The 19,614-nt window shown below is 27.8% G+C and overlaps 1 protein-coding gene across 4 annotated transcripts in view; it reads right to left on the bottom strand.

Moving 5' to 3' along the window:
* LOC107455669 (rho guanine nucleotide exchange factor 17-like) overlaps positions 1 to 19,614 on the bottom strand; it is a 259,700-nt gene that overhangs the window by 112,058 nt on the left and 128,028 nt on the right. For all 4 annotated transcript variants that reach the window (XM_087167607.1, XM_087167608.1, XM_043057607.3 and 1 more), the window contains exon 2: positions 10,475 to 10,552. In XM_087167607.1, the coding sequence (XP_087023733.1) occupies positions 10,475 to 10,552 (78 nt within the window). The remainder of the gene's footprint in view (positions 1 to 10,474; positions 10,553 to 19,614) is intronic.

Here is a 19,614-nt window from a genome sequence, read left to right as displayed (position 1 = left end):
AATATTGAATTCATACGCAACCGATTTCATTTCAGCCGATTGTTAGTCCAAAACAATGACGAATTTATTTTTATTTTAGTATTGTACATCGGTACACCTTTTGTTAGTGAAGAATGACAAAAAGAAAATTAAAATAGAAACTGGAATCCGCTAATTTATTCAAAAAACTAATAAATGTTTTTTTCAAAAGAAATATCAAAAATAGTATAAGAAACAAAACGTTTAGATAAGTAAAAAGAAGAAAGTTATCGACATTTGCGTCAAAATCTAGCATTATTATGGCAAAAATTGAATCAATAAGGCAAATTTATTTGTTAATATAATCGAAAAATCTAGCTGTTACAGAAACAAGACAAGGCAATATATAAATAACTATTTTTTTTAAAAATTTTCTTTCAGAGACTTTTTTACTTGTTGTCCTATCAACAAACACGAATTCTTCTTTATTTACAAATTTGAATATAAAAAGAATGATTCGAATATGATGTAGATTAATATGATTTATAATAAATCGTCTTTTTTACTATAGATCCATAGCTATAGTTGAGTAACTGAGCAATCTTTTGCGACGTTTAATGTCTCATAAAATAAAACTCTTCGCTCGGAGGCTCTTAAGAAGGCGCAATCCACTTTGACGTTTATTTCTCGCCAGCGAAGAGATTGGAAGCATCGATGACGAAAGGAACAATAATTGATTTGCATTGCAAGACGCTATCATTGACGCTGAAAGACATTTTCTCTTTCAGTGATCACTAGAGACGTTGTCTGACGCGCTTCGTGATTGATGATGGCTTAGAGAATTTAGGTGTTATGAAACGAAATTTCCATCCCAAACGACAGATTTGTTTCCAAATATATTGAGCTGGATTTTTATTTTCTTGTAACGCGAACAAGGGTTTGGTTTTAGGAGGAGTTTTAGCGGCACTATTTTCTCAAGCATAAAAGAAAACAGGATTGTTTAAATGTATAAGGTTGAAACTATTTGTGATAGAATAAGAGTTCGAAAAGAAAAAGGATTTCAAACTTACTTGCGTTTTTAGAAAGTCACACATCAGAAATCAAAGAATGTTCACTTTATTGAGTTTTGTATCATTTAAAATTTTTTTAAAAGCAGATAAAAAATATTTTTGATAAGTAACATTAACCAAGGAATGTTTTTTTAAACGGAAGATATTTAACAAAGATTTCAAACTTGTAATATTAATAAATCATAAATCAGAAATGTCATGAAAGAATGATATTTCTGTTGTATTTTAAATAGTTTAAATGTATTTAAAAGAGTACCAGGAGCATTTCTTAGTCAGTGCTTCTAACCTAAAACTTTTTTTTTAATGAAAGATACTTCAAAGATTGTAAACTTGCATTTTCATTAAGTCTCACATCAGAAATGACTATCAAAGAATGGTCAATTTTTTGCGTTTAGAAAAATTTAAAAACGTTCGAAAGAGTATTCGAAACATTTTTTTATTAGTTCCTTCAATCCAAGAATGTTTCTTTTTAAATAAAAGATATTAGGTAAAGATTTTAAAATTGACCCGCTCTGAACTTGATTTGATTTTTTATAAGTAACATATCAGAAAGACCTGCCAAAGAATGGTCATTTTTGAGGTTTTCAAAAATGTTCAAAGGAGTATCAGACACATTCTTTAATTATAAAGGAGGGGAAGGCTAATGTAAATTCGGGGCTAAAGGGGGCATCTTGAAATTTTTTTTTTATTTATTCGTCAAATATCTCCCACGAGAGATCGTAAATTGGCAAAACTGGTGTACACTTCCATGTGCAGTTGCTAAATCATGCTGCGAATATTTAAACAGAAATTCGCAAAAGAAAGTTTTTAAGATGCAGTAAAGTACCAATTTTCTCTTTACTCCTTCATTAACCAACGATATATATATATATATATATATATATATATATATATATATATATATATATATATATATATATATATATATATATATATATATATATATATATATATATATATATATATATATATATATATATATATATATATATATATATATATATATATATATAAAGAAACATTGTTGTGCATTATGTCAGTAGACTGGAAGTTGTTTATAGATTTGGAGATTATGATCTTCAATTCTTAAGAAGGAAAATATATTAGATTATAGTTCTAATAATGAATTTTTCATTTTTCGAGAAAAAAAAGTATTTCTTAAATCTCAAGGAACGAAACAGTTACCAAATTTCCATTCTCATTGACTGGTAGATATACCAGGATTGCATATCAGTACGCATATAAATTTGACATCTTGATTCTTTTGACAAAATTAAAAATTCAGAATACTTATCAATAAAACCAGATCGAATAATTATTTGAATTATGTACTGATTTGACTTCAAAATGTCTTTCTTAGTATAGTGAAAAGCTTTATTACTTAAAAATTTGTGTATTACAATTTTGTAAATATTTATTTTCCTATAAGACTTAGATTGAAATTTATTTCAGTTCGGTTTAAGATATACCTTTCTGAGTTGTAATAAATGTTTACTTGTGCAAATGTTTAAAAGTTATCAAGCTTTTCCACATTAAAAAAATATTATAAAAATACTAAAACCCTCTTACTTAAAAACCTGAATTTTTTTTTCTTCTCTTTAATTTTTTCTTCTCTATTTCGAAAAAATTTCGAACTTGCATATTCAATAAGTCGTGTTTGAAAAATTAGTGACAAGGAATGGCTACCTTGTTGTATTTTGAATCGTTAAAATTTTTATTAAATTTTTTTAACTTCTTTGATATGATTTTATATGATTTTTGCACTATTTTAAGGAATGTAAATTTAAATGCCAAAATACAAAGTTTGAGCGAAATAGGTTGAATTCTTCTTAAGAAATTGTATTTTGAAAAAGACTTGTTTTTAAATTTCTCATTAACTATTCGTCACTTTCTCAGGTACTATTCAACCGATTTTGCTCAAACTTTGTATTTTACCATCTAAAGTTACATTTTGTAAAATGATATAAAAATTATAAACCATTCAATTCAAAATTTTTTCGACTATTATTTAATAAAATAATAAAATAAAAAATTATAAATATTTGTAAAAAGCTATGTTTCACATTGAATTACTTTTAGATAAATGAATTTTATAATTGTGTGCAAAATGTTTTCAATTTATGTAAAAATTTCTCGACAAAATAAGTAAAAATAAAATTTATTATCAGAAAAATAAAATTGAGCGGTACTAACATGAACATTTCTGTTTTATTAATATTACTATCACATTAAATTAATGCTTGCATTAAAAATTACAAAATTTTGGTTTTCATTTTTAGTTTAATTGATAAAACAAGAATTTTTACATATTATATATACTTCACTTCATGTAAGAAAGTTTAAAATGCAAATTCACGCGAAACAAGTCACGCGAAAATATTTATTACTTTTCTCGTTCCCTTCAAATTCTGTTGAGTGAGTAGCTCTCCTGTTACGAAACGCATTTTTGCTTCAAATCTGTTTGAACATCCTATTCAAAAGACAGTTTACATTATTCATAGGTTTTGAAACCTGTCCACTACACTTAATTGAAATCCAAACAAATTTCTACATCATTTATTCGCTTTCACGCTTGAAGTTCAAAGTCAATAGAAAACAGATATCAAAGGAATAATAGGAAGATCAATATTATATCCAAGATATTCGGAATAAATTTCGAAAACTTAATTTTGTTAAATTGTGAGGTGAATCAATATTTTCTAAGAAACGCATACAACAAGCACCGAAGTTTGTTAGAAAAGTAGATTTTATTTTAACATAAAAAGATTATAGGGCTCTTTTTTAGAATAACTTAAAAAGCTTCAAAGAAAAGGTTTCCTTTTCAGGATTTAGGAAATAATAAAGAGAAATACGGTTTATTCAAGTCTAATAGATATTACGAGAGCAAGTCTATCCAGAATGTTTTACTGCTTAGTTTCTAAAACAGCATTGCTCAGGTTTTTTTTCTTTTTTATCCTTCTCCAATAAAAAATTCTCTGTGAAGGAAAGCGTTAAATCGTTAATAGAAATTCGATGTTAAGCTTTTTTTTTCTCTTGAAATTCGTTACTTTTTAAAGTGAATACTTTTCTTTGTACTTATTTATTTTTGTATATATATATATATATATATATATATATATATATATATATATATATATATATATATATATATATATATATATATATATATATATATATATATATAAACTTACTTTAAAAACTGAGTACTTTTCTTTATACTTCATTACTTTTGAAAATAAGTTTAAAAGATAAATATTGTTGGAAACTCGCAGAAGGCATTGATCTGGCCCACCATTGTGGAAACACATTCGTCAAATATTTCAGTGGTTGCAAATGACAACAGAGCATTTTGGTGAATCAGATGATGCTTAAATATAATGGTAATCCAACCTTTTCTCGGGCTTAATATAAAAGAGGTTTAAACTTAGCTGGCAAAGACGAAAACAATGTGTTACACTCGAATAACTAATCAAACTAAAGCATTAAAATTCAGTTATATTCACTCATTTTAATGAAAGTTTAAGCCGATCAGCCTGTGTAGGGGGCAGGGAACTGTCCTTGCATCAGAAAGGTCCTGGGTTCGAATCCCGGGCAAGACATGTCCTTTTTCCTTTGGGTGTGAATGTGAGTGAATGTTACCCGCCCCATAAGCGGGTTGTGGTTGTATAAATGGCGTGGCAGAAGTCGAATTCCTGGCCATAGATGGCGCAGAATGAAAAACAGGAACAATCGTTCCCCCCACTGCCGAAAAAGGCATACGACAAAAAAAAAGAAAGTTTATGGTATTAATTATTATTAGATTTAAGTAAATTAACCATACTACTTTTCTGATTTATCCAGGTATTTCTTTACTAGCTAATTTTTATAAAGTTCACTCTTTACTTCGAAATTCTTAATTTAACTTTAAATATCTTTACTTTAATTCGTTACTTTTTGAAACTAACGTTCTCCTATCCACATAAGATATGCAATTAAGTAAAAAGAATGATTATAATATTGAGCCTTTAATTGGCTAAATATTATTGGTTATTTAGCCAATATTAACTTAATTGGTTGATGATTTTTGAAATTTAAGCGAAATAGTTTTTTTTTATCATAATATGAATGATTTCTATCAGATAACATTTGTATAAACGTCCCCAGAAAGCTATTATTTTTATCATTTCAAAGAGGCAGAAAATAAAAGCAAAGACAGGAAACGTTTACGTAACTAACATGATGTAATCTAGTTAAAAGAATATGTAATTAAGGAGAATGCCATTAAAGCAGAGAACATTAAAACTTGTTTGCCATCACTTAATACCACTTCATCAATTTGATTACTTTCTATCAATTCATATTAGTTGCAGTTGATTAAAAAAACTTAAAAAGGCAAAATTTAATTTAATTAATAAAATAATCTTTTCCTCTATTAAATAAAGATTAATAATTGGCTTCCAATGTAATATTTGGGATTTATTTAATATTTAAATATCATTTATTAAGTTTTAATACTCATTGAAATAAGCTTTTCTCAGATTATCTATTCTAGACAGTATTTTTAAATTGTAATTAGTTTTATTTGTTTTTTTATTGGTGAAAGTATAAATTAAATATTCAATTGTATAATTTATCCACACCTGTTCTCAAGTCAGTGTGCTTTTAAATCAAGTTAATTAAAAAGTACTCATCTAAACTAGCATATATCTATCATTCGAAATGAATAAATCGCTCAAATTATTATACTATAAGTTAAAAATGATGATAAGTTGATTATGATTTTTTTTTGTGGAAAACTTAGTAAACTTGTCCATACTAGCTGCTGTTTCCCCTAATTTCGAATTTCATAATTGTTTAGTGTTTAACGATGGTATCGTCAAGTTAAAAATGTTTTTAATAATATATGAAATTATGGCAAAAAATATTTATTGAAATTATTTCGCTATATTTTGTTCCAGATTTTTCTTGAATTCGTTCGTTAATATATGATAGTTCGTCATGTGATTTTATATATTAAAATGTGTTCGAAGTGTTCCCTGATTTTATTATTATTCCTTTTAGTGTGTGCCTTTAATCAATTCATTCTCTGTTTGGCATGTTTCTCAGATTCATTAATTCTCAGAAATAAAACTTTCACTTTTAACGATTCAGCAATCGTCGAGCTGCATTTCATTAATTTTGAGAATCATTTTGTCATGAAATCACATGACGAAAGGCGAACTCTCAAATATATGAGAAAATAGTTCCTCAACCCAGAACATGATGGGAGTTTGTTAATTAAAATTAAAACTAGACGATCGAAACTATATTGACGAAATAAGCCGACCGGTGCTGTATGGTCGTCAGTGAGTTGTAATGTAATTTATCTCTCCATTCTGTTTCTAATTGCGCTGTTGGGGTGATATTCATATGGTGATCTTATATGGCATCCGCACGAAAAAGTGATCCACAATACCACCCGTTAGATACCCCTTCTTTTGGAAAAAAACAGAAAGGCAAAATATTTCTTTACTTTTAACAAAATTTATTTCCCTGAAGAAGTGACAATAATTATTTCATCACTTTGACGGAATTTTTACTCGGAGCTCTTATCAGAAAATGGTTTCTCCCAAAGCAAAGAAAATTTCGTTATAATTTTCGCTTTAATTTTTTTAATTACTTAGAATAGAATTAAATGCTTTTTTTTATAAAAGAAATGGAATTTTAACTAATTTATTGAATGGTTATAAATTGTTATAATACAAATTTCAATGCATTTATAAAAAGCTTGCCTTGAAAAATAGCTAAAAAAGTTTGATGAAGTAAATTAATGCTACATTTCCTTTTTTTCAACTCAGGAATGTAAGTTTTGAGAGTAAAATAAAAAATATAGTACATATTTTGCTGGAAGCTAGTCATTTAAATTACTTATGTTCAAAAAGAAGAGATGCTTAAACATATTGAAAAACGGGAAGTACACCAAAATAAAAATGAAAAGTTGCAATTTAATTTCGATAATATTTCAAAAAATCTTAAACTTTAATGAATGCATTAACAGAACAAACAGAACATTAACAGAACAAAACTTTTAAACAATAATAATAATAATATAAGAGCATGAAGTGAACTTTGTTATTTTTGATAAAATAAGCTTTTATATCTTTTTTATCTCATATAAATTGATTTTTTGTTCGAAAAAGTGTGAAAAATAGAATAAGCAAAAATAATGACCACCTGAGAAGAGTTATGTGAGATAAATTTTTCTATATGATACATTTGTTTTTGAAATATATATATTAGTAAATTAAAGGTAGATAATATTTTTTAAATAAATAGACTAATTACAATTGTAACAATTTTTTAAGTTTTTGAATTTTAGATTGAGAGTTTTTGGATTTTCTACTCCTAGTTGAAAATATTAGGTTCATTATTTTAATTTTTTTAGTTTATTCTAGAAATGAATTACTACAGTTTGCCTTCAGATTGTTTGAGTTTTTTTGGTGTTAAAACTTCCTTTCAAGCATTAAAAAGCAACATCTAAAGTTGTTTAATAATTTTCCTGATGGCGAACCTAACGTTAAATATTAAACTATATTTCGAACATCCTTTCATCTATTTATTTTTAATATGTTTTAAAGTGCATCAGTTAAAAAATTGGCATAGTACAATGTATTCAAAAATTGATTAAATAATGAATTTTATGATTTGTTTACACTGACCCTGAGTCACTGGCCCAGTTAAAAAGAAAAACAGCTATTTTTTGAAGAAAGTTAAGTAAAAAATCTCTCTCTCTTAACGTTCAAATTCGTACAGTTAATAATATAAGGCAGGCTAAAAAATATATGTTACAACCCTCCTTCTCCTAATTAAAATGTTATGGTTCATTATTTAACTTATGCTTTTCATTCCAATATTATGCTTTAAAATTTCAAACTTTTGGTTCATTTAAAAAATAAATGACTATACTTCAATTTGCTTTCAGTGTTTTTGAATTTATTGCTGATTTTTTAGAAAATAATATGTTATGAAACAATGACTAAAATTTTTGAGATGATAAAGTAAAAGAAAATTGCTGAAATATACTTTGAACACTCAATTCAACCATCTTTGTTTTGAGATGTATTGTTTCAAATTAGGAAAAGAATATTAAAAAAAAAAAAACGAACAAAATCATCTTAGAAAAGAAAGCATTCAATATCAATTAAAGTCCATGATCAGGAAAAATTAAATAAAGTCATAACTTTTTACTGTCTGGAAAAAGGATTAATCGCATTATTTTTCTAAGGATAAAAAATGCCAAAATTTAATGTTCAACGGGCAATTTTAAAAGAAGAAAGGGGCTAACTATTTTTAACCTATGTATACTTAAGATGGGCATTTCTAAGAACAACAAATGACATTTTTCGTAAGCCTAAAAAAAGTGTTTTTTTTTTTCATCTCAATTTTTTTAAACATATTTTACATGGAAAATGGTTAGTATGTTAAAATTCGCTGCTTGGTTGATCACAAATTTGACGTTAAACTTTTCTCATTCCATTATTTAAAAGTGAGGAGTTCTAGAAGAAAAATATCTCTCTGATTTTTTTTTTGATAATTATTTTAGAAAAGGTCCATTATTGTTTTAACTGGTTTAATTTTAAAAACAATATATTTTTGAAAGTTGAAAAATATACTATGAATTTAGAGAGATATTTCATTTCCTTCACTCATTTAACATAATTTTAAATTGCGATTTTCAAATAATTATTGAGTTGTATTTGAATTATGTTACTTTTGGGTTATGTTATTTTTTGGTGGCAAATTTCAGATTCCTACTAACGTAATTTTGAACTTACTCTTATGTTTAAGGAAAACTTGAATTGGTGCTTCTTTATGTCAGTACGGACCTTCAAAACGCCAACTGCTTTTCTGGATATTAGGGTTCCTTTCATAATACACTGTTAGAATTTTCATTTTAAAATTACGGTAAAATAACCGACAGCTGTCTGTTCAAGTAATTAACCGAAAAGTTTACAGTCAAGAACATTTTTTATCCGTTCCGTTCATTCTGTTTACAACTAGTATGGTTTAAAAATCGTAAAAAAAGTAATTTAACTGGGCATTGTATATAGTTTAGCAGCTTCATGGTGCTGCCCGTTTTTACGTGAATGTGAGTATCGCATTCTAATAGCCCAGAGTCACAAATTGGTAAGAGCAAAACGCTGGAAACTCTGCATGCGTTGAAGAGAATGGGAGAAATATAAAATCTACGCGAAGAATCGATCCCCCATTCTGTCGGTTTATGAGATTGACAGATTAGCCCTGTCCATTTGCAAGGAACTAAGTGGCTTCATTAGGTGAGCCTAACTAGTGCGAAAACATTTTGATTGGTCAATGTGAAAGCAGTTAATAAATGGTTATTCTGAAAATTAACATTTGGACTACCATCTTATCTGTCGCTATTTGACTGTTTTGCTTGAATGTGGTGACATAACAATTAAATAAATTGTTATTTAACCATTTTTTCTGAGAAATTTTTAACAGTGTAAAATTTTGCACCTTTTCTTTCAGAACTTTTGTTTCTGAATGTATACTTGAAATCAAAGAGATATGCACTAAAAAGTGTGCTTTAAGTTTTAATATTTATTTGCTCAAAATATAGATAAATAAACCTAAATATTACTGAAACATGTGACTGTCTGAATAGTTGTAATAAAAAAAAATTCAAGGCAAAAATTCAAATAAGAGAGAAATTAAAGAAGTTTACTCTGAGAATTAAGAACATATTTTTCAATTTATGCATAAGTTGTAGTTATTAAAAAATTCTTTTTTGAAGTGATTTCAATTGGATTTGACTCCTATTTAAAAAAATTGAAGATTCGAGGTATACAGTAAAAAATGAAGAATTTTAGAATAAGTTTTCTCTTCTTATTAATAAATTTTAAGAACCACTGTCGCTGTGTTGGGTGTTAAGTTTAGCGTTGGACTTCGTTATGCTGTGATAAAACCATATGTGTTGGAAGCTTAAAATTACGAAGGTAAATTGAAAAGTCAACAGAAGTATGATGTAATAAGTAATTATTATTCAATCGAGAAAATTGTCTTATGTCATCTATTTTGTATTCCTATGTTTAATTTTTTTCCATGTGCAGTTGAATATTTTTTAAATCAAGAGCATCATTTCCTTTGTTACGATTCTTAACGTGATGTTGCTACATGGTAATATAATAATTATATAATTTTTAGCACAATATTCTCTTTTTTTGCGTGGAAAATGTCCACTTTTAAGATAAAAACAATGAGGAATGTGAAGCAATCATGAGAGAAGCGAGTAGGGGAACATGGCTCCTAGTCTTCATCAAAATTTTTATTTTTTAAATATATTATTAACAACAGAGCATGCAGTTTCACACGGATATCACAGTGTTTCAAGAGAAACGTGTGAATCCTGTCAACATTTTTAATCTATAGATTGAAAATTATTGTAATATTTAAAAATTGTCACTTACCCTTAAAATTATTTGAAGAGACTCAACATAAGACATCTCTGTTTCATACAACTCAGACACAATATGTGTTCTTGTGTCCTAAAAAAAATAATATTTTTTAATGTATGATATAAACAAATTTGTCTTGATAAAACACAAAAAAAACATATTTTCAAGCCATTTTTTATTTCATATCGATTAATTTTTATTGGATCATAAATTTTTTTATGCAGATATACTTGATTAACAGAAATCCAGAAATATTTTACAAAATATAATCAATTTATCTATATATAATTCAATATTTAACTGTATTTTATTTCTGTATATTTTATGAAACGGTTCCTTTGTTTTATACTGTTAGAATTCTCATGCGAAATTATGGTAAAAAAACTGGCATCAGTCTGTCTATCCAATTAACCATAAAATTAACGGTGAGAAACAATTTTTACGTACCTATTTACAACTATTATGGCTATTAAACCTTGAATAGTAAACTATACGTTTCTTTTTTTACCATTTGAAAATAGCATGATTTCAAAACTATTAAAGAAAATAACTCGACATTGAAGCTAGGAGTTTCGTTAGGTAATGAGCATTGGAGAGGGCAGGACTTTAGAAACTCTTCATGTGCTGAAGGAGTGGAGGAAATATTGTGGTTTCAACGTTGGGACTCGAACCCCAGTTCTGTTAGTCACGTGATTGACAGATTAAATTACAGATGTACCCATCAGCAAGGAACTAAGCGCCTTCATTAAATGGGCTTAGTTTCGGCTTTAAAATTCTGGTTGTCTAACCGTATTGAGTCAAAATCAGGTAAAAAATAGTTTTTCTCACAGTTAGCAGTTTAAATACCATTTAATTTATGATTATTTGATTATTTTGTTTGAATATGGTAAAATAACAATTAAATACATTGTTTTCGAACCATTATTTCGGAGAAATTTCGAACAGTGTACTTTGAGGTGTTTAATAAACGTTTGTTTAATATTTTTTAAACTATCATATAATTTATATTTAATTTCAGGTAATTTAGTCATAGTTTCATTAAAATGGAAAATAAGAACCGCGACAACATATTACGGTATTTGCTTGTAAAATTATTCCTATTTATCCACTTTTATTTCATATTTAACGGTGTTTGCTATAACATTAATTTAATATAGCTTTTCATTATTGTTTTATGCTGTTATTTCTTTTAAGTTTTGATAATCTTTTAAAATGAAACGTTTTTTATCAGTTACATCTAATTTTATAAAATTTTTTAAGTTAAACTGTGCTCCATTAACGTTTGGAATTAAACAATAAATAAGTATAAAATTATTATTTTAAATTTCAGAGAAATACTAAGAATTCATTGTTCTCACTATTCTCAAATTATCTCTTTGATGAAACATACTTAACGCGCCATAACAACTAAAAATTAAAACAAATTTTGCGGAAAAATTAAAATTACAACAATATAAAACGACTAATTTTACACTCTATTTCGATGGAAAAGGAGCTTTATATGTAAAACCATATTCGTATCAATATAATGAAAAATTTTATAATCTTTTAATTGAATAATTCTTAATTTTGATTTAAAAAGGCTTTTATTGTCAGGAAATAGAAAGTAATCATGGCGCTAATGAAGGGCAATGAGTAGATGGCGAAATCTTTTAGTGATTACACAAATCATTTGAATATGTTTATCAACACATTCATTTTATACTGAGGAATAGATGATTAAAGCTTAGATTAAAGATGATTAAATAGTTTTTGCTTCTAAATAAATGATTGATTTTCACAACTTAGTATTATACGATAAAATGTTTTAAAATGAACAATTTGCAATTCAAATATTAATTAAATTTTTAATCGATATTTTGTCCAAAATAAGAATAAAAAACTTACTGAACTATAAATTAAAAACTATATGGCTTATTTATCGACATGAAATAGGCTTTTATTTCGATGAATTTTTAGTTACTAATTAGTTAAGCGACGTGCAAATTTTTCTATACTATTCCTTCTTCATTGATAAAAAAAGTATTATCAAAACTACCAGAATATGGTATTACCATGTTTTTGGCTCTATTGGAGCACCAAAAGCTTGGTAATTTTTACGGAACTGTTTTGTTAAGGATTTTGGCAAAATTAGCAATAAAATATGGTGTTTTAATCTGTGATAAAATTTGATAATATTTCGGAATTTTATCATAACTTTAGAATATGGCATAAAAATAATTTTTTCTTTTAAATATACTTTTCATTTTCGTATTTTTTACTAAATGTGTGGTAATAAGAGCTATAATTTTGAAAATCAGAATTTCCAGTTACCGTATAAAAGGTAAAATTACCAAAAGAAATAATGGTATAATTACAGCATATTTTGGTTTCATTAACCAGAGTGTATTGCTTTTTTACTAGAAATATCATTACCATACGATAGGAGATTTTACCAGAATGTTTTTTCTTCGTATAGAATACCCTGATAAATATTTTATTTTTGAAATTGGGATATTATGACTTTTAAAAATTTCATTTTAAAACTTGCATAATACTTTTATAAGTAAGGTAAGATAAAATTAACTTTCGTGAAATTTGCCAGCAATACTTACGACGCCTAAGCAGTGATAAATCCCACACTTTTTCACCTTTGTATTATTTTATGCTGAGAATCTTACTAATGAACATATTCTGATCCTCTGATCCTCGGAACGTGGAAGTGGTAAAATACAAAGTTTCTAAACTTTTGAAATTTTTTCCCTAAGGGACGGACTAATTTTGTTGTTGTAGGCGCCTATTTTCTAGAAAGAGGGTGCCTATTTTAGAGCACTCGAAACATGCCGACTGTTTCCAATCTGCATAATTTTGAAGCGAATGTGCTTTAATCATTAGTAATATCTTACCACTTCAGTTTCTTGGAATTATGCATTTAATAATATAGAACACTTTGTTTGTTGATATGAACATTTCGCTTTTAAACTTATAAGCTACTTTCAGCTTTCCGATGTCCACCCCAAATTTTTTTTTCACTCAGAAATTTGCAAGCCTGTACGTGTTTACAAATATAAACATGTTCAATGCAAACACGTTTACGCTTTCATGCTTATGACTGCTCCCTCTCTTGATATTTTAATTTTTTGCTGCAAAAGCAAATATATATATATATATATATATATATATATATATATATATATATATATATATATATATATATATATATATATATATATATATATATATATATATATATATATAGAGAGAGAGAGAGAGAGAGAGAGAGAGAGAGAGAGAGAGAGAGAAAGAGAAAGAGAGAGATTCTGAAAAATGGCAATTTTACTACTAATTAGAGTGTGATTGTTCGAAAATTACCATTCTGTTTGAAATTAAATTAAGCATAAGCACAGATATTTTTTGTAGACAAATAAATAGAAAAAAAATATGGAAAAAATTAGAATACGAATTTTGTAGCCAAATAAATAGAAAAATAAATTGAAAAAAAAATGTTTTATACCTTTGTTTTGATGGAAGTAATTTTGTATGTATGCATATACCCAAGAAAAATTTCCATGATGACTAGACTGATATTTCGTAATGATGTTTGGAGCTAAATAAGAGTTATTTTTTCTCTATGTATAAATAATGAGTTTCAGAATTATTTTCAATATTAAATTATTAATACTCTTTTGTAGAGAGATAAATATCGATGCGATTCATGTCTATCAGACAAGATTTTGTGTTGTGAAATCTAACTATTTGTATTTATCTTGAAAAATGTTATTGACTCAGAAAATTAGTTAAAATAAATGTATTTTTTCTTTGAATGAACGATAGAAGACCACTAAAAGCATTAAATGTGAAGCACAACAAATGTAAACGAATTTCATTAAAATTTTTAGGTAAGTAATTATAACTCGTTTTAATTACTGCTATTATTACTTAGAAATTTCCGATATTAAGTTATTTTGAAAGGAATTACTAAATAAAAAAGTAAATAATTATCAAAACAATATTTTTTATATAAGCTATCTTTGAATAAATGTATTCTGTGAAAAAAGTTTTTGATTCGCTTAAGAAAATCCTCGAGATAAAACGTGCCCGCAATTTTTTTAATTTTTTATTTTAAAAAGGGGGTCTTGAAAATAATCGACTGCTCTTGCCTAAATTATTCAGACCATATTTTCGAGATTGCGACCCTTCATATTTCACGCCCTCAAATCAAAATCCACTAAAAAATACCTGTTTGCATGTCTATTTAGATAAAGTGCATTTCCGTATCTCATTTTGTAATTTGAAATATTGACTACTCCTGTTCATTGGCAAACTTAACGTTAAATCCTCGAACGATAAAGGTGGAGTGAAAATTCGTTCGTTAGAATAAAAGCTATTCAGAATGTTAACTTTTTTTGCACTGTACATACACAAACGTCATATAATATTAAAGCGTACAAAAAGCGTGGTAGTAAAGGTCGGATTAATAAATTACAAAAAATTAGAAGTCATCATTAGCATGATTGCAAAAGAAATTGGAACCCATTCTCAAGACTCGCGGGGTAAGAATGAAAACTAGAAAAAATCGCGGTAATCAATCATGTTTAAAGAGACATTACGCTGACAATCAGGGCAGATAGCCTTTTTTCTTGCAGATGGTGAAGAACTCATGTTGCCAACTATGGAATTGGCATTCATATGAATGAAACAAATTTAAAGGGCATCAAGATGAACTGATGTGATAATAATTTTGGCTTTATTGAAATTAAAATCATGTCAAGGTTCTAATAATGTGCGGAAATGGATTATTTATCAAAATTTTGATGACGGATGTATCAATCTTATTGCTTTTCAAATTATAAAGGGCTTCTTAGTTTCTCCCCTGTTGCCCAAATAGTCTTCATCTTTATTTGCGTCAGAAATAAGCTGAAGAACTTTCAACTCTGGCACTGCCTGCTTACTCATGTCTTAGAACAGTTTCTAATACAAATGGATTATAATATATCATATTCTGCTTTAAAAAATAGAACTTAAAAATTAGATGATATGCCGAGGAAATTATCACGCTATATTTAGCAAATTATTCTCTTTTTCATAATAATATTCTGATTTTAAAGTTTAAAAGTGGGTTTAAAGAAACAAGCGATATTTCTAGACAATTAATTTAATTATAAAATAATCTACAATTAGTTGTGAAAATCGTAAATTCTAAATGCAATGTAAAACTGTATCTAGTTATAGAAATTATGAGTGGAATTTTTTCCTATCAAGGAAAAATGACTGAAAATATGCTTCATGGAATTTTATGACAGTGGTTATGAACTAGGGAGGATTCACAGTTTGAAGTGGAAGAACATCTTCTAGTCTTCCTTTGTAGTATATATGTATTTGTAGTATTGTTTTCCTTTTTCCATTCTAACTTCAGAAAGTGATGAGAAATTAAATTTAGTCTTAAATCCTTTTTTTTCATCAGTTAAAAGAAAAAGTCGGAATATTTTGTTAGATAGCAAAAAAAAAGGGATCCCCCGGACAAAGAAACAAATTGAAGAAAAATCACTCAGAGGCTTATGGTTATTAATTCGTAAATCATACACTAATGACCGCAGAGAAATCAGAGCCTTTTTTCAATTGTGTCGTCTTATTACTTAATTTACATGCTTTTAATTTACATTATAAATGAGAAGATGGCTGGAATAAATAAATTGCAAGTGACCAACGTTTTGTTTTTAAAATCGCAACTTCTTGTACCTAAGAGTTAGCAAAGAAAAACAATAGTATATACATTAAAAAAGTTGCATTCTGGTTAACTAAACTAGCACTTTTTATTGAATAATTTAAGTGTCATAAATTTATTTCACTTAAACAATTAGTTTGTTAGCATAAAAATAAACTATAAAAGCATTGATATTTCAAATTTTTATTCTTTCGTTGTTAAATTCTTAAAATGTGTTAAGAAATTATCAAATTTTTGGCACATATGGTTTTTAAAGGGGGAATGAGCATCTAGCAATGATGAAAAGTGGGAAATGGGTCAAAATAATGGGAAACTATTGTTTTAAGATATATCTCAAAATTCTAATTTCTGCAGTAGTTTTCAAATTCTTTTCTTTTTAAATTTATATTTCATTGTTTTTAATAAAAAATTACAAAAAGGTACAACCTGTTTAATTTATAGGCACAGTTAAATTGACAACTCTTTTTGAATATATGCGCGTAGATCAGCACAATCTAAATCAATACTACTTGCTAAAATGATGCTCATGGAGATTATTTTCGTTTATTAAGAACCATCCTAATAAATGCTTTAACACAAAAAAGTGTGTAAAAATTGTTTATCAACAAGATGCCGACATATATAACAAAAACTATCGTAACTAACAAAAAAAAGGAATGTTGAAACAAAATTCTTAAACGCTGGAAACACTATTCGATATGAATAAAGTAATACTCAGGAAACAGCAATATCATTTTTAAAACTGAATAGAATATTTTTTCTATGTCTTGGTTGTTGGTTTTCTTCATAAAAAACTTTTTTTCCCAAAAGAAAAATGAAATTCTTTCAAGTATTGAAAAAGATTTGAAATGTTGTTGAACAAAAGGAAGCAGACGAGAACATACGCATTTTTTCCCCTTTTTCTAAAGTGAAATATTGATTTCATTAAATACATACTTTAAGAATCTTGTTTTCTTTCAACATAGACTGAGACAATTTTATAAATTGAATGCATATATCTTTTGATTTATGTAAACAGTCATGTAATTTCGATCTAAAGAATGTTGAAAATGCGAAATTGGATAAAAATGAATGAGAAAGAATTGTTTATTTAAACAAATACTATGAAGATGTTATTGAACGTATTTCGTTAGTTGATTATTATAAATAATAGGCCGTTGACTGATTTCATTTCACAAATGATGTTGAACAGTAGAGCCAATTTTGGGTTTATATCTTTCAATTTTCAACACTCCGTAGCATTGTACTTTTGAACCCAAACTAGAAGATAAGGGAACTCCTGGATTAGGCCTTAAGACCGAAAGTAGCCTTCGTGGAGGACTTTTTGATGGAACTAATTATACTTGCGTTGCATGGAGAAGGAAACCATGAAAACCTATTTTGGTTAGCCATATGTCAGAGGGATTCTAACCCATGATTCGCTTGCCACATAGGATATTTTTCATATATTTTTTTTTAAATATTTTTATATCCGTCGTTGAACAGCTGACCCAGTTTTTGGGTTTACGACAACTAATGCTCAACTCCGTAGCCTCGTAATTTTGAACCATTTCAGAAGACAAGGAAATTCCTGGATCAGTACGCCCAAAGTTATGATTTGTTATGGGAACATTGAGGACATTTTGATCTGGCAAATTTAACGTGCATCAGTTACCATTTACTACACGGGGAGTCCTCAGACAGCGGGGATAGAACCCACGACCTCTTGGACATGGGCCCAGAGTTCTACCGATTAGGCTATCCCGGTTCTGAGGATACTTTTAATAATATCCGTCGCTGAACAGTCGACACAATTTTGGGTTTACGACAACTAATGTTAAACTCCGTTGCTTAGTAACTTTGAACCCAATCCAGAAGACAAGGTAACTCCTGGATCGAGTATTGGGAGAAATTTGCCTTCTTGGAGGATTTTTTGATAGAACTAACCTGCATTTGCGTTACATGGAGAGGAAGACCACGAGAACCTCCCACGGTTAGCCTGGCGGCAAGGGGACTCTAATCAATGATCCGTCTACCACTGAGGATATTTCACGTTAGCACTGTGGTCAGTGCAAGCCGGATGCGGAATTCGTATTGACTGGGATTCGAACTCGGTTCGCCTCATTGGAAGGCGAATGCTCTATCCCCTGAGCCATCGCGGCTCTGAGGATACTTTTGGCTCAGAGTTGTGGTCGATGCGAGCTCAAATGTCTTTATGCTGACTAGAAAATATCGTCGCTTTGAAACTAAACCGTTGTAACTCAAAAAAGTCGAAAAATTAGATTTTTGGGTCATTTTGTGTAAAAAAAGTCACCATTTTAGAAAAGCAACCTGTTATCTTTATAGTTCCATAAAGTTAATTTAGAGAGTAGATAAATCGTCATCGCATTGCCGCCATTAGTATTAGCGCGGAAAGTTTGAAATCGCTCTCCTGAAAAACTTGCTTTTTTGAGTTACCACGGTTTAGTTTCAAAGCGACGATATGTGAGTAAATAAGGTTGATAATATAGGCTTAACCTTATGTCAATTGATTTTATCAATTAATGATAAAACGAAACAATGCATTAAAAAACATGAAAGATTAAATTAAAAGAAACAAGAATTAACACTATAATGTCAAAAAGGTTATTCATGAGATGTTAAGTTCAAATAATCCCGAAAAGAAAAGAAGATTAATAAGCAAACTAGAATAATCTAAAGACCAGATGGAAGCTTTCGTACCTTTTCCCTAAACCAAATTATTTAACTCCTAATTTTAAATTGATTTCAAAAGTTTGATAACAGCGCTACTCATTTAATATTTTTTTATTACTTTTATTATTTTATTACTATATTTTTTTATTACTGCCGTTCTCTTTCGAAACAAAAATAATATCAACTGCTATAACAAAAACTCTAATGCAGTTTAAAAAGAATTCTAAGGAGGGAAAACTGCTGCTGAATTAATCCTGCGTGATTCACATTGCATTCGCAAGCGTTTATGCTTCGAAAAAATACGTTTACGTTTTAAAACAGATGCTTATTTCTTTTTTTTTTAAATTTTTTAAACATAGTTTGTAATAAGGATTAAAACAATGTATTATAGTAAATAATACCTGTTTGTTTTTTAGCGGGGTTTACAAAAATAGCCGTGTGATTCACATTACCGTAAAAAGAACATAAAATACAAGTAGATATTTGAAGTAATGATATCCTCCAAATTTCAATAATTTTAGACTTATTTATCAATGGAAATACTTAAAATTTTACTGAAGTATAATGTCCTATTCGATTTCAGATTAAAATCGTATTTTAATTAAAATTTGATTAACTTAATGTGACTCTCGTTACAGAGATTTTGTGACTCACGCTACATATAATTGCAGATAAAATTCATTTATTTTAAATATATTTAATTGAAATAAAATTATGTTAAATTTATGAAGAAAAAAAATACCAACATAATACTTGAAGTTAGAATCAAGCATAT

The sequence above is a fragment of the Parasteatoda tepidariorum genome, chromosome 7, assembly GCF_982258835.1.
Source record: "Parasteatoda tepidariorum strain Cologne lab strain chromosome 7, Ptep-v5.0, whole genome shotgun sequence".
NCBI classification, from domain to species: Eukaryota; Metazoa; Arthropoda; class Arachnida; order Araneae; family Theridiidae; genus Parasteatoda; species Parasteatoda tepidariorum.
The sequence above is the reverse complement of the archived record's forward strand: the minus strand, read 5'-3'. Positions and strand labels throughout refer to the sequence as shown.